This window comes from Aquarana catesbeiana, linkage group LG04 (genome assembly GCF_042186555.1).
Source record: "Aquarana catesbeiana isolate 2022-GZ linkage group LG04, ASM4218655v1, whole genome shotgun sequence".
Taxonomy (NCBI): Eukaryota; Metazoa; Chordata; class Amphibia; order Anura; family Ranidae; genus Aquarana; species Aquarana catesbeiana.
Genome location: NC_133327.1, coordinates 244,580,271 through 244,594,179, shown reverse-complemented (window position 1 = coordinate 244,594,179; position 13,909 = coordinate 244,580,271). Strand labels below are relative to the sequence as shown.

The 13,909-nt window shown below is 43.8% G+C and overlaps 1 protein-coding gene across 2 annotated transcripts in view; it reads right to left on the bottom strand.

Moving 5' to 3' along the window:
* Positions 1 to 399: 399 nt before the first annotated feature.
* The window catches only part of XXYLT1 (xyloside xylosyltransferase 1), a 407,388-nt gene continuing 393,878 nt past the window's right edge, over positions 400 to 13,909 (bottom strand). The window contains exons 4-5 of one of the 2 annotated variants that reach the window (XR_012243816.1): positions 2,189 to 4,141; positions 400 to 2,108 (exon numbers count right to left, since the gene is read on the bottom strand). Coding sequence is in view for 1 of the 2 variants with exons in the window: in XM_073626344.1 (XP_073482445.1) it covers positions 3,745 to 4,141 (397 nt within the window). In the remaining variant the exon portion in view is untranslated. Of the gene's footprint in view, positions 4,142 to 13,909 lie in introns of both variants that reach the window. The other variant, XM_073626344.1, reaches the window with a different exon arrangement.

The window sequence follows — 13,909 nt, the reverse complement described above, 5'->3', positions numbered from 1 at the left end:
GAAATGTCTCACCAACACAGGTCACTAAACAAACCGACATCGCATGCAGACCACACACAAAATCTTTTTCATAACATAGGAAAAAGTCCTCTTAGTTCTTTACTGACAAAATAAATAAAGGGGTGCATACAGAAGGCTTTATAACAGTGGTAGTGTCTGGGTGAAGTATTCTCTCAGTTTCTGTTGCCCATAACATTGCTGATTCACTTTTACTTGACACAATTACCCAATACTTAGACCAGCCACTGTTTCCGGTCACAAGCAAAGTAGATGTGAATTCTCAGTTTAACATCAGCGGGCTGACAGCACCTGCCCTGTGCCTGTTGTCTCTTCCAGGTACTGGTTTCCGACATGGATTGTATTTAATCTTAACTCATTCATAAGAACCACATAAGGATGTGAGGGAATCCACTTATAATTTGTTCACCGAGTACATTCATTTTCATTACATAAAAGATGAGATAATGTTATACAGATACAGTTATAATAATGAACATGATGATAAAGCTCTGCTGCTTACATTGCAATGCTGAAAAAATACAGTTTATCATATGATATCTCGGAGGATTCCGAACAAAAGCCATGTCTGAGGTTTAGAGGCTGAAAAGGAAAATTACATTGAAATCTGCATGATTATTAAAATGTAAACAAGAAGTCACAAAAACAATACTTTTGACTTTTTAGTTAAACACATTCCACTGCAATAAAGAACTGTAATTGAACAAGGGCAAAGAAAGAATATTTAAGGCCTCATGCACAAGGACGCTTAGCAGCTCCTGTTGTAGGGTGACCATGTATCCCGGATTGCCCAGGATTGTCCCTGAATTCATATTTGTGTCCCGTGTACCTTCATTCCGGGACAATACAGTGTCCCGGAATGAAATAAAGACACACACCCACACTAATAAACGGCCCGGACGGGGGGCGGATCTGCTTGGCTCGGGCCCGGGGCAAGGTCGGCTCGGGCAGGTCCACTCTGCTTCGGCGGGGAGCATGTCTGCTCCGCTTAGACAAGCTACACAAGCTGCCTCCCCCAGTCATCTCTATGGAGGGCTCCGTGTGCCGCGCTGCACGCTGGGAAGTGTAGTTTCCAGCGCAGCCCCGCGGATTTTCTTCTCACTGACATGACAGAAGGGAGGGGCGGAGGGGATGCCCACCTCGTCCCAGGACAGCGAGGAGGAAGAAAAGTCCGGCAGGTAGAGCCAGAGCACAGGCTTCAGGGAACAGCCTACTAGGAAGAAGTGAGAACCGAGAGGTCGGGGAGACAGTCAGAGACAAGTCCGTATGTGTAAGTGTCCCCCTGTCCATCCCACGGTCCCCCTGTCCATCCCACGGTCCCCCTATCCATCCCATGGTCCCCCTGTCCATCCCACGGTCCCCTATCCATCCCACTGTCCATCCCACTGTCCCCCTGTCCATCCCACTGTCCACCTGTGCATCCCACGGTCCCCCTGTGCATCCCACTGTTCTTCTGTGCATCTCACTGTTTAGAACCTATTTAGAAAATAAAAAAAACCTTTACAACCCCTTTAAGCCACCCAAAGGTATGCAAGGTCTTTTTACAATCCTATTGTCTATATAGTGTATACTAAAAAAAAAATGCAGTGCACCAGAAAATTGTTCGGGTTTGGCTTGAACAACAGGTGGTAACCCTAGTGACAATCCCCCACTTGTCTAGTGGCGGCGGGGTGCAGGGCAGCGGAAGTGGAACTAAAGCAGCAGCAGCATCCTGAAACAGCAAACGACGGCCCCGGTGAGGAGCACGAGGCTGGCTAGAACAAACACCACAGGAGGGAGTGGGAGAAGACCTCACTGCCAGCCACCCTGACCTGAGCAGCAGTGGGTGCAGCATCCCCTGGAAGAACTGCAGTAATTTAGGTACAGATAACATGGGGACATACACCACAGGCTGGACCGGGCTTATGTCAGGGCTGTGGCAGGGAGAGAGCAAGCAGTAGTGGAATAGGGCAGCCATGAGGTGGATGGTGTGCTCTGCTTTTCCTACAATTCACCTGACACGGATTAATGGGCATCACTCCTCAGGACTCTCTGCAGGAGGCACTATCTGTGTGCCTCCAGAGTGCTACCTTACTTTCTCCAGAGTGCCCCTTTACTTTCTCCAGAGTACCCCTTAGCACTCTGGAGGGGGATGTAAGGGGGCACTCTGGAGGGGGATGTAAGGGGGCACTCTGGAGGAGAATGTAAGGCGCACTCCAGAGGATGTAAGGAGGCACTAAGGGGGCACCCCAGAGGATGTAAGGGGGCTCTGACTAAGTTAGTACCGCCAGGGTGCCCCCTGAGTGCCCCACCACCAAGGTGGTATAGCAGTGGCTGACAGACTATCAGGAGGTGGTATTGCACTCCTCTTCCTCCTCTCTGCACTAACTACCCCCAGTTATACTACCCCCGGCCATACACTCCACACTACACTCCGCGTACACTCCTCTCCTGTACATATTACCCCCCCACCATACACTCCGCACTCCTCTCCTGTACATATTACCCCCCGCCATACACTCCGCACTTCTCTCCTGTACATACTACTCACCACCATACACTCTGCATTCCCTATTTAACATTACCACATTCTGCACTATATAAGTCATCTCAGACTCTCTTTAAATATACCCCCTTTAAGCCAATATTTAGCGCAATTTAAGACTTGTTCACCACTGTTCACCACGACGCGCTTTGCGCACCATAGTGTTGTTCTTCTTGATGCCTAGGGCCCACTTTTGATCTTGCACACGGGCCTGCTGATTTTATATGCCCCTGCCCCTAAAATTGGCAAAAAAAGTCAAAAATCATCTTTTTTTTTTTTGGGGGGGGGGGGTTGTCCCTGAATAGCAGTTTGGAAATGTGGTCACCCTAGTGCTGAGGTGTAAAATCCCTGGCATTTTCTGGTGCCCGAGCCACATGTGCAGTATACAGCTACTAATACAAGTGAATGGTTGTACAGCTGTGCTCAGGCTTCTGCATCTACATTTACCCGTGTGTGTATGTAGAAAGCTTCTTTCCAAATGCAAAACTGGTGGGTATGGAGAGGAGTGCAATACGCGAATCCAGAGGCCACCACTATTTACTTGAGCATGGCTGGAAAACCATTCATGTCTACTGGTGGTTGCATGCAGCATGTGTAGCTCCTCAGGCGCAAGAAAGTTAGGGTATTTTATGTCTCAGCACACAGGAACTGCTAAGCACCCATGTGCACAAGGGCAATTCTTTAAGCAACATCCAAGACAAACTGGTGAACAGTTACACTGAACTAAATGTATCCCATAGGCCACTTTAATACAATATGTCCATTCATATGTTTGCACATTGCCAAACAAGAAATGTTTAAGTTTGGTGGTTCTAATACATTAAAAGGAGACAATTACAGTCACACCTGCCCTCAAAATTTGTTCAGCAGCCATTCTCTAATGTGTCCAGTTTTTCTGACATGGGAATAACACCACAGCGCTTCAGGCACACAATACTCATCAGGTATACAAACTGTCCCAAAAATTACCCTGATATTTAGAATAAAATATGTATCTGAAATACCATTACAGAAAGTACAGGGCATAAGAGCTATACCCACAGTTGGTGGCAATGTGTAACCAGGAACAGGTAGCTCTCTTTAACTGAACTCAGTTCCAAGTATCCTGATGCTTGTATAGTTTTACTGGTAGTCTGACTTGACTATGGCCATTTGTACTTGTACTCCACAAAGTGCAAACTGGTAAAAATATATAGGTAGATCTAATCCTCTGGAATTGGAGTGTTGCAGTTGCCATGGTATATCTTGATGTGACCTTCGCATTGGTAATATTGATCAAAGATGTCAGCATAACCGTGATCCTTCCACCAGGTACACAGCTGTCTATTCCAACCACAATCAAGGACATAGAAGAGTTCTGGATGTTCCATCCCAATCATAGAGAAAAAGTCTTGGTCACCTAAGTGTCCCTTGAAGTGATATTTTTCTGCAAGCTGACGAACAGCATTGGGTTCCAGCAGCTCGTTGTAAAGTTTGGACTGGCGCATAGCTTCTAAGTTCAGCAGCATCACTCCACTGTTAAACCCAGGCATTCCATCTGGGGGAGGACTACCTACCTTGGTGTTTGGATTCTCGCGACGGTACTGCCAAAATGTGTGTCTAACAGGAAACAAGAAGAACAAAATTAGGTTAGGCCTGAGGGTGAATACAGCCAATCATGGTTGTGTAGACATCTATGTAGACAGACAATTACTGCATTAAAAAAAATACATTAAACAAAAAAACTGAAATTTACATTATATACATGATGTAATGCAAATAAACTCATGGTTGTGCACTGTATGTACTGTAAAAGTACTCATACGCACAGCAATTAAAATATTTTACAAAAATACTTTTTCTGCACCACCTTAGGGCCACCCCTGCAAGCTGATGTCAATTTTAATCAACAGAGAATCCAAAATGACAGATATTTTTCTTCTTGACAGGAAATAATGTGTGTGTTTACTAAACTTCCCTCTATATTTTTTTTATGTTTAATACCTTTTGTTCTGATAAATGTCTAAGACTTCCACACCTCATCTATAGATACTAAAACTATGTTGCCTTATTAACAAACTTATTAAAGTTGTATATATTAGGTTTAGTGGCATCACTAAGGTATAGACCATAATTAAACAACCCTGCAATAATACCATTATGCAATCCAAGTGTAAAACCTTACTAAACATTCTAAGATGGTGCAAAATATCCTCCCCCCCCCTTATTTTGTGGGCTAGTACAGTGACTAGCAGATTTTAACAGCAGAAGCTAAGGTTTTCCTAGCCTCAATGAAAATCACATTTTTTGCTCCCCTTTAATGCAAATTAACTACATTAATGTGTTTATTTTAACCTTGAGAATGAAGATCCTGGACCACGCAGTAAGTGAATGATTCTGGAATGCAGATAAAAATAGTGGTGTTCACAAAAGTGGTGTGAAACCTAAATTACGGTTCATTACAACTCTGTCTGTAGTGGGATACCAACAGTCCACTTGCCTCATTGCCAAGCTGACCTTGACAAATGCCAATGTATACTAGCAATAGGTCCTTTTGAAATGTCCAGTATGTGTGTACCTATGCAAGAATGGGACCTTAGATTATAGGTTCCTTGAGGGCAGGGACTGATGTGAATGTACAGAAATGTTGGAGCTATATAAATATCTGCAATGAATAAATAAGTGCCTAGGTCTATCCAATGTCTGGTTTCAGACTATGCTTACTTGTTCTGACCTCAGGCCTACTTAATAACAAAGCCTGAGTCCCAATTTACACTTCCATGTTGTCATGGAAGACAATGTATTAAATTGGAATATACTGTTCTGTTTGTGGAGAGTCAGATGAACTGTTATAGAATACATTTTTACAATGCATTCTTCTATCATTTCAGATGAGAGTGTCTGCCCGTAGGAATCTATATACAAAGGCTTTCCTGCAGTGTCCTGAGCTCAGTGGTTGTTTCTAGTACTGGGCATGAGACAGCAATTCTCCCAGGAGGATAAATGTGTCAACACTTAGGTGAAATCACAAGATTTTATACTACACTAACACATACGATTTAGAACACTGCTAGTCAAAAACAAGTCTTAAATTATGAAAGGGCTTACAAATAGTATTTGTGTTAAAATCAATGCTTTATTGCACAAGGTGGGTGAGAGATTTGGTTATAACAGGCAACTTTGTTCAGAGACAAGATCATTTGTAATAACAGGTATGTAACAAGCAAGATGCCCTGTTAACTGAATTTAGTCCTACCTCAATATCAGATTCAACAGTACTTCTTAGTTAATTAGATGCAAATGTCTCACTACTCTCATGTAAGTTACATACTGCTCCTTTACCTAATGTCAATGAAGATGAACATCTGGTATATAATTGGAGGGGGTTGTTCTCACAAAACGTCACAAACACTTGGCAGTCCTGACAAGTGATGACCCTCTAAGACACCGTCTCTACCAGAAGTTCTAATATTGTAAGCAAAATAACTTGACAGTTAAGAAAAATCTTGCCAACATGTTTTAGGAGGACTTCTTTCCTTCCTTGGAACTAAGCCTATGCTTCCCTGTACATTTACCTTTAGTATATAAATAATTTGGGGACCATGTCTTTTCTAGGAATGGGTGAGAGTAGGCACATAAAGACCTATCTCCTTGGAGTTTGTGTTCTGTATTTGGTAGTGTTAAGTGCACAATGGAACAAAGGCCCAGAATGAGAGAGAAAAAAATGTTAATGTAGGCTCCTTATGGAGGTATCTGATCTACTCTTCAAAAAGGCCTACGCAACTTATAATCAGATTCATTTTGACACAAATTCTTATGTAATCTCTATTTTAGCTGCATAATTTTTTACTTACATCCTACCTTGAATAAACAGCATCTGAATGTGTATGTATCAAAAAAGTACGAAGTAACTGTGATGAGAACAGAAAACAGGGTGTAGAATGTAAGGTCACCTTCCTAGTTGTAGCTCTGTTCCTTTTTGAAAGAATTTCAGGCCCAGTAAATGTTCTGCCTCAGTCCCGCACTGTCTAGTTTAGTATGAATTATTCTAGTTAGATACAGGGGTTCTTGTAGTTATTTAAAGTAACCCTGTCAGCAGAAGATACTACATAACTGCTAAAAGAAGATTGCAAACTCCTTTCCACTAGGTCAGTTTCTCAAGAAAATTGCTGTTTCCTTGCCCTCCTGGCCACCGAAAGTATTCATACACCTCCGGGTGTGGGAACACCAACTCCCCCCCCACCACGTGCTGTGGTTTTTCCTGCCAGCTTGTACATCACTACAGGATGTACAAGCCAGCGGAAGAAACCACAAAGTGCGATAGGGGAGAAAATATTTGATCCATCTGATTGTTTAAAAACTTGCAGACGATGGTAAGCAGCAAACAGGCAGCTTTTCAAGAAACAAGTTGCAAGAAAGGTAGGTACAGGCAGTCCCCGAGTTACAAACAAGATCAGGTCTGAAGGTTTGTTCTTAAGTTGAATTTGTATGCAAGTTGGATTAGGTACATTTTTTAAGTGTAACTTCAGCCAAAAATGTTTTGCATAGCATATGAAAGGATTTACACCCCTGTAATGTTTGTTTTACGGTCTGTGCCCCTGTTCAGAAGATTTCACCTCACTTTCCGTCCCTGTGACAAATGAATTTAGAAAATTTTGGGTTGTTGTGGAAACAAGGACTGGTGATAAACCTTCTGTGGAGACACCTTTTTTTCCCATAACTCAGGAGTGAATTTCCCTTCCTAGGGCTAGATTTTCTCTCACTTCCTGTTTTCCCCTCCGTTCGGAAGTACATGCATTCTTGTATATGCATTCTTCTTGGACCTACAAGTGATCCTGTGCTGACAAATTCAATTTAAACAATAAAGACCTGATAAAAGCTGTGTGCAGGTGGTAACCTTGTCTCGGTGCCTGCAAGCCAGCACCAAGATTTAGGCTGGAAAAAGTGCACCAACTGTATATTTCATACCGTGCATACACTTAGCCATTTTACTAACTGCATAAGACCTTCATCCTGGCTAAAAGCTAAAGGTAGACACGGATTAACCACAAATGAAAAAATATATCTATATTATGTAATGAAGTTTAGAACCCGATGACATGCTTATTGTTCCACTCATGCCTGAGAGTTCTCCCCACACAGATCACTGCATAATTTATCATTCATCAAAGATATCACTTCTTATATAATACAGTACAGTAAGAAGTCTGGTAAAACAAAAGTGCAGCTACTTAAGAAAATCATTAAACCGCTTTGATGAGTAAGATCACTTTACATACATGTGAAAAATCTCTTTTACCTGAATGTGTTGAGTGTGTAATTGTCCTGTGCTATCAAATGAGTGTATCCTAATAACTAAATGATCTATGACTCATAACAAGCAGTAATCATTCATGGTAATTATATAAACACTTGGTGTACAAAGTATCCAAAAAGGTAATGCACAGAAGGTAACTATAAATCAGGCACTCCTAATAACAATAGTAATGTCAATTGTCCATGTTCCAGCAATGCATTAAAGGGAAACTGCCACAAAGCAAGACACCCAAGATGTCTCAGAGGGAACTCTACCGTCTCAGACAACCTGTAAACTATTTCTGGGGCAGTAACATCACTCACAGTGAAGTGGAATACATTTAGGCTTTCTGCGTGGGCAAGTACAAAGTAGCAGATGCTGTGCTTCCCTCCTAGAAGCCTCCGGTACCATCCTAATTGTACCATGTTGCCATGTGCCCCTTGCTGTGCTCAGATTCCTGCCTTGTGAGCCTGGATCCAAACCTTGCTGTATATTGTTTCTGTTGGCCTTGTTGTGTCTGAATCTCTGCCCTGTCCCCCCCTAGACTTACTCCCTTGCTGTTCTGCACTGCTGCCTTTGGCCTCACTGGATTAGCTCTAGCTGAACCTCAGAAAACTATCACTGAGTCTCTGGATTTAGCCTTGACATTCAGTAGTGCTGCTTTGGGTGCCAGGACTCGTTACCTGCTGTACCGTGTTGCAACCCCGGATTAATCCATTGTTGAGTATGCTTACTGTCCATGATCTTACTACCCGTCTGTTCAGCTCTACCTATAATTGCTGCTCTGTGGACCTACCCCTTTGCCAAGACCTCCGCTTGTTAAATCCCTCAATAAAAGAACCCCTCAGCAAATAGGTCTCTGCATGCATTCAGTTCTGCCCACACCTCCATCACATTCTCAAAAACCATAAAAGGTATACAGCGGGTAAAATAAGTATTAAACTCGTCACCATTATTCTAGGTAAATATATTTCTAAAGGTGCTATTGACATGAAATTTTCACCACATGTCGGTAACAACCTAGGCAATCCATACATACAAAGAAACATAAACAAATAAGTTCAGAAATTAAGTTATGTGTAATAAAATGGAATGACAAAAGGGAAAAAAATGAACACATGAAGAAAGGGAGGTGCAAAAAAGGAATGGAAAGCCAAGACACCAGCTGAAATCTATCAGTAATTAGAAAGCAATCCTGCCCCTTGTCAGTGCAAATTAATATCAGCTGGTTCAGTCTCAACTGATGATCTATAAAAAGGTGTCTCATTACTAAGGTGTCACACAAGAAACATCTCACGATGGGTAAAAGTAAAGAGCTCTCTCAAGACCTTTGAATCCTTATTGTTACAAAACATACTGATGGCATTGGTTACAGAAAGATTTCTAAACTTCTGAATGTTCCAGTGAGCACTGTTGGGGCCATAATCTGGAAGTGGAAAGAACATAATTTCACAATAAACCAGCCACGACCAGGTGCCCTTCACAAGATTTCTGACAGAGAAGTGAAAATAATTCAGAAATAATCAGAATAGTTGTCCAAGAGCCTACTTGTGGAGAGCTTCAGAAAGACCCGGAATTAACACTTACAATTGTTTCTAAAGAAAACAATAACTAATGCACTCAACCGCCATGGCCTGTATGCACCCTCACCACGAAAGACTCCACTGCTGAAGAAAAGGCATGGTAAAGCGTTTTTAAAGTTTTCTGCACAACATTTAAACAAGCCTGTGAAATACTGGGAGAACACAGTCAGGTCAGATGAGCCCAAAATGGAACTCTTTGGATACCATAATACAAAACATGTTTGGAGGTCAAATGGCACTGCACATCACCACAAAAACACCCCCGTACCAAGAGTGAAGTATGGAGGTGGGAACATCATTGTGTCGGGCTGTTTTTCAGCAAACGGTACTGGCAAACTTCACATCATTTAAGGAAGGATGAATGGAAAAATGTACCAAGACATTCTTGATAAAATCTGTTGCCATCTACCAGAATGATGAAGATAAAACGAGGGGTGAACGTTTCAGCAAGACAATGATCCCAAACACAAAGCCAAGGAAACTTTCAATTGGTTTCAAAGAAAGAAAATAAAGCTGCCAGAATGGCCCAGCCAATCAACTGACTTGAATACAATAGAAAATCTATGGAGAGAACTAAAGATCAGAGTTCATAGAATTTTCACTTCCTCATTCTGCACTGTTAGAGAAGGCTTGGATTACACTGGGAGCAGCTGATTGGAGGAAAGGCACCCCCCCCTCTACATTGGTAGAAGAATGAAAATGCTTTCACAGCTCTGAGATGGCAAGCTGTCTGCTAATCTATTTATACCTCCCCCAACACACACTTCTATCTCCTGTCTCAGGGAATGTGTGAGAAGTTATCAGGCTGATAACAGAGCTAAGGAGCAAGAGACAGCTAGGGGACATGCTTTGGAGAGAGATAACAAAACACTACAGATAGATGTGCCCAGCTCAAATTTTATGAATTGGGTTTACATCCACTTTAAGGGACTAGCGGCGCTAATGTGGGTGTGGCTAACCTCAACAGGGGGAGGGGCTTAAGCGTCATGGTTAAACGAAACTCAGGCTTCCTTGTAACTATAAAATATGTTTTGATTGTTTTTTCTGAGTGTAACTTAAAGGAAAACTTCATTAAAATAGTCAGGGACTGCATAGCAACCAGCATTTGTAGAGTCAATGAACACTTTGGTGAGAAGTATATAATGTACAGTATTGTGTATATAGTGCAGGAGTGTGTAAGCCAGCAAATCCGGGATAGTTGGGAGGTATGCTGCAATGCATACAAGCTTGTGCAGAGAGCAGAGCTGTGAGAAGGACCCAGCAGGCCCATCCACTACTGGCTGCCTGCACAGGAGGAGACGGATACAAGACCAGTCACCCTGCACAAAGAGCAGCAGTGACTGGTCTTTATTACAGGAAACTGCTACACAATGGCAAAGTTTCACACTGGATTACTGCACAGATCTGGAAGAAAAAAAAAAACACACCTAGGTTCAAGTAAGAAAGCACATGCCTCTTGTATTTAGACAATAGTTACTTATCATGGAGTTCAGCTCTAGATTAAAAAAAGTGCATTCAGTCATATAAGGTTATTTAAGCAAAACATTTCCTGAGTGCTAGCAGAAATATCAGAACATGGATATGAGCATAACTAGAACTGGATATTATCTAAAGTTTAGTACTGGGGCTGACTAACAAGAGAGGAAATAGGTGTTGTGCAGAGCAGCATTTTAGAGTCTGTTGCACACACCACTGCAGGAAACAATCTTTGGCATGCTATTGTAAGTAAACGTTTGGCTAACACCTACAGAAGTTCTGATAAGCAGCAATATTTAATGAGTTTACTGAAAAAACAGGTCATCAAGAGTACCTGTACTACTGTTACTACTACAAAAAAAGGTCTTGGTTTAATATATACAAGGAAGAATATGTTTCTCAACCACTACGATGGCTGACTTTATACAATCACCACTGACATGTCTACCGTCTGATAGTGTAAGCTGCAATGTATGTTGGTGCATCATAAATAAAAGTTATGCCCTGTACACACGACCGGACTTTCTGGCAGACTAGGTCCGACGGCCTTCCCGATGGACTTACGACAGACTTTCCGAACGAACGGACTTGCATACACATGGACTAAAGTCCGCTCATTTTGAACATGATGAGGTACAATGGGACTAGAAAAGGAAGTCAATCTCCCGCTTTTATCGGCGAGATTGACACTTTGCGAGCCCCGTCGCAGAGCATACCAGGCCCTTAGGTCTGGTATGGATTTTAATAGGAACCCCCTACGCCGAAAAAACGGCGTGGGGGTCCCCCCAAAATCCATACCAGACCCTTATCCGAGTACGTAGCCCGGCCGGTCAGGAAAGGGGGTGGGGAAGAGCGAGTGCCCCCCCTCCTGAACCGTACCAGGCCGCATGCCCTCATCATGGGGGGGGTGGGTGCTTTGGGGGAGGGGGGCACCCTGCGTCCCCCCAAAAGCACCTTGTCCCCATGTTGATGAGGACAAGGGCCTCTTCCCAACAACCCTGGCTGTTGGTTGTTGGGGTCTGCAGGCAGGGGGCTTATCGGATTCCGGGAGCCCCCAAATCCCGGCCCCCCACCCTATGTAAATGAGTATGGGGTACATCGTACCCCTACCCATTCACCTGGGGAAAAAAGTGTCAATAAAAAACACACTACACAGGTTTTTAAAGTAATTTATTAGGCAGTTCCGGGGGTCTTCTTCTGACTTCGGGGGTCTCTCCTGTTCTTCTCCCGCTCTCTGGCCTCTTCTCCTGGTGTCCGGTTCTTCTGCCGGGCTCCTACGCTATCTCCTGCTCTTTTGCCGCTCTTTTGCTAGCGGTGGCCCGGTCTTCTCCGTAGTCTTGTTCCCTCTTCTCTACTTCCAATGTTGACACGACGCTCTCTCCCGCTGTAATGCTGTGTGAGCGGTGCCCAGTGACCACACCCCATTCCTATATAAGTCATTGCGCACCGCTCACACATCATTACATTGGGAGAGAGTGTCGTGTCAACATCGGGAAAACAGAAGAGGGAACAAGACGACGGAGAAGACCGGGCCACCGCTAGTAAAAGAGCGGCAAAAGAGCAGAAGACAGCGGAGGAGCCTGGCAGAAGAACCGGAGAGCGGGAGAACTGGACACCGGGAGAAGAGGCCGGAGAGCGGGAGAAGAACCGGAGAGAGCGGAGAAGTCGGAAGAGACCCCCGAAATCGGTAGAAGACCCCCGGAGCTGCCTAATAACTTACTTTAAAAACCTGTGCAGTGTGTTTTTTTATTGACACTTTTTTTCCCCAGGTGAATGGGTAGGGGTATAGGGTGGGGGGCCGGGATCTGGGGGCCCCCTTATTAAAAAGGGCTCCCGGTTTCTGATAAGCCCCCCGCCTGCAGACCCCAACAACCAGGGTTGTCGGGAAGAGGCCCTTGTCCTCATCAACATGGAGACAAGGTGCTTTGGGGTGGGGGGCCACGGGGTGCCCCCCTCCCCAAAGCACACACCCCCCATGTTGAGGGCATGCGGCCTGGTGCGGTTCGGGGGGGGGCACTCGCTCTTCCCCACCCCTTTCCTGACCGGCCGGGCTGCGTGCTCGGATAAGGGTCTGGTATGGATTTTGGGGGGACCTCCATGCCGTTTTTTCGGCGTAGGGGGTTCCCCTTAAAATCCATACCAGACCTAAGGGACATTGTCACCTCCCTCTCGTCGCAATAGGAAAATGTGTTTCCTATTGCAGTGAGCGCAAGATGTACAGTACCCTGTCGCCGAGAATGATGGCTGTTTATTTACAAATCCACATATATAATGCACCTGAGAAATACAGCGATAGTCTTATAGCAGTCTCAAGGAATGCAGATCCTGGATGTGCTGTCTGGCAGGCATGCCTGGATCACAAGGCTGGTTGAACAATTAAAGTGTTTTTTTTTGGTTAAAAACGACAAATTTTTAGGCGGTACAGGTGAAACCCTTTTAAAACCCACTTGCAATCTCTAAATCCTTTAAAGTCCACTTGCAGTTTTCAAAACCTATAAAGCCTACTTGCACTCTCCAAAGTCCGGTAAATGGAAGATAAGCAAGACCAGACCTGGATTTTCTGAGGACTGTTGCTCCAAGTAGGGATCGACCGATATAGTTTTTTCGGTGCCGATACGATACTGATATTTCGGCCACCTCTCCTGCCGATAGCCAATATTTTTTGCAGATATTTTGTACATTTAAAAAAAAAAATTTACACTGTCATTATACATTTTGTTTGTTTTTTATCACTCGTATTGCTGTCACAAGGAATGTAAAAATCCCTTGTGACAGTAATAGGCATGTGAGAGGTACTCTTTATGGAGGGATTGGGGGTCTATAAGACCCCCAACCCCTCCTCTACACTTCAAAGTATTCAAAACATCACGATCTGCGTTTTTGAAAACTTAATTTTTAAAACTAGCGCCTTTAAGATGCCAGTAATCCTGGAAGTAATGTCATGACATTGCTTCCTGGTTACTAGATCCGAGACCAGAACGAAGCATCGGCTGTGTTCGGGTCTTTGGCCAGCCGGCACGGGAGAGCCTGGGT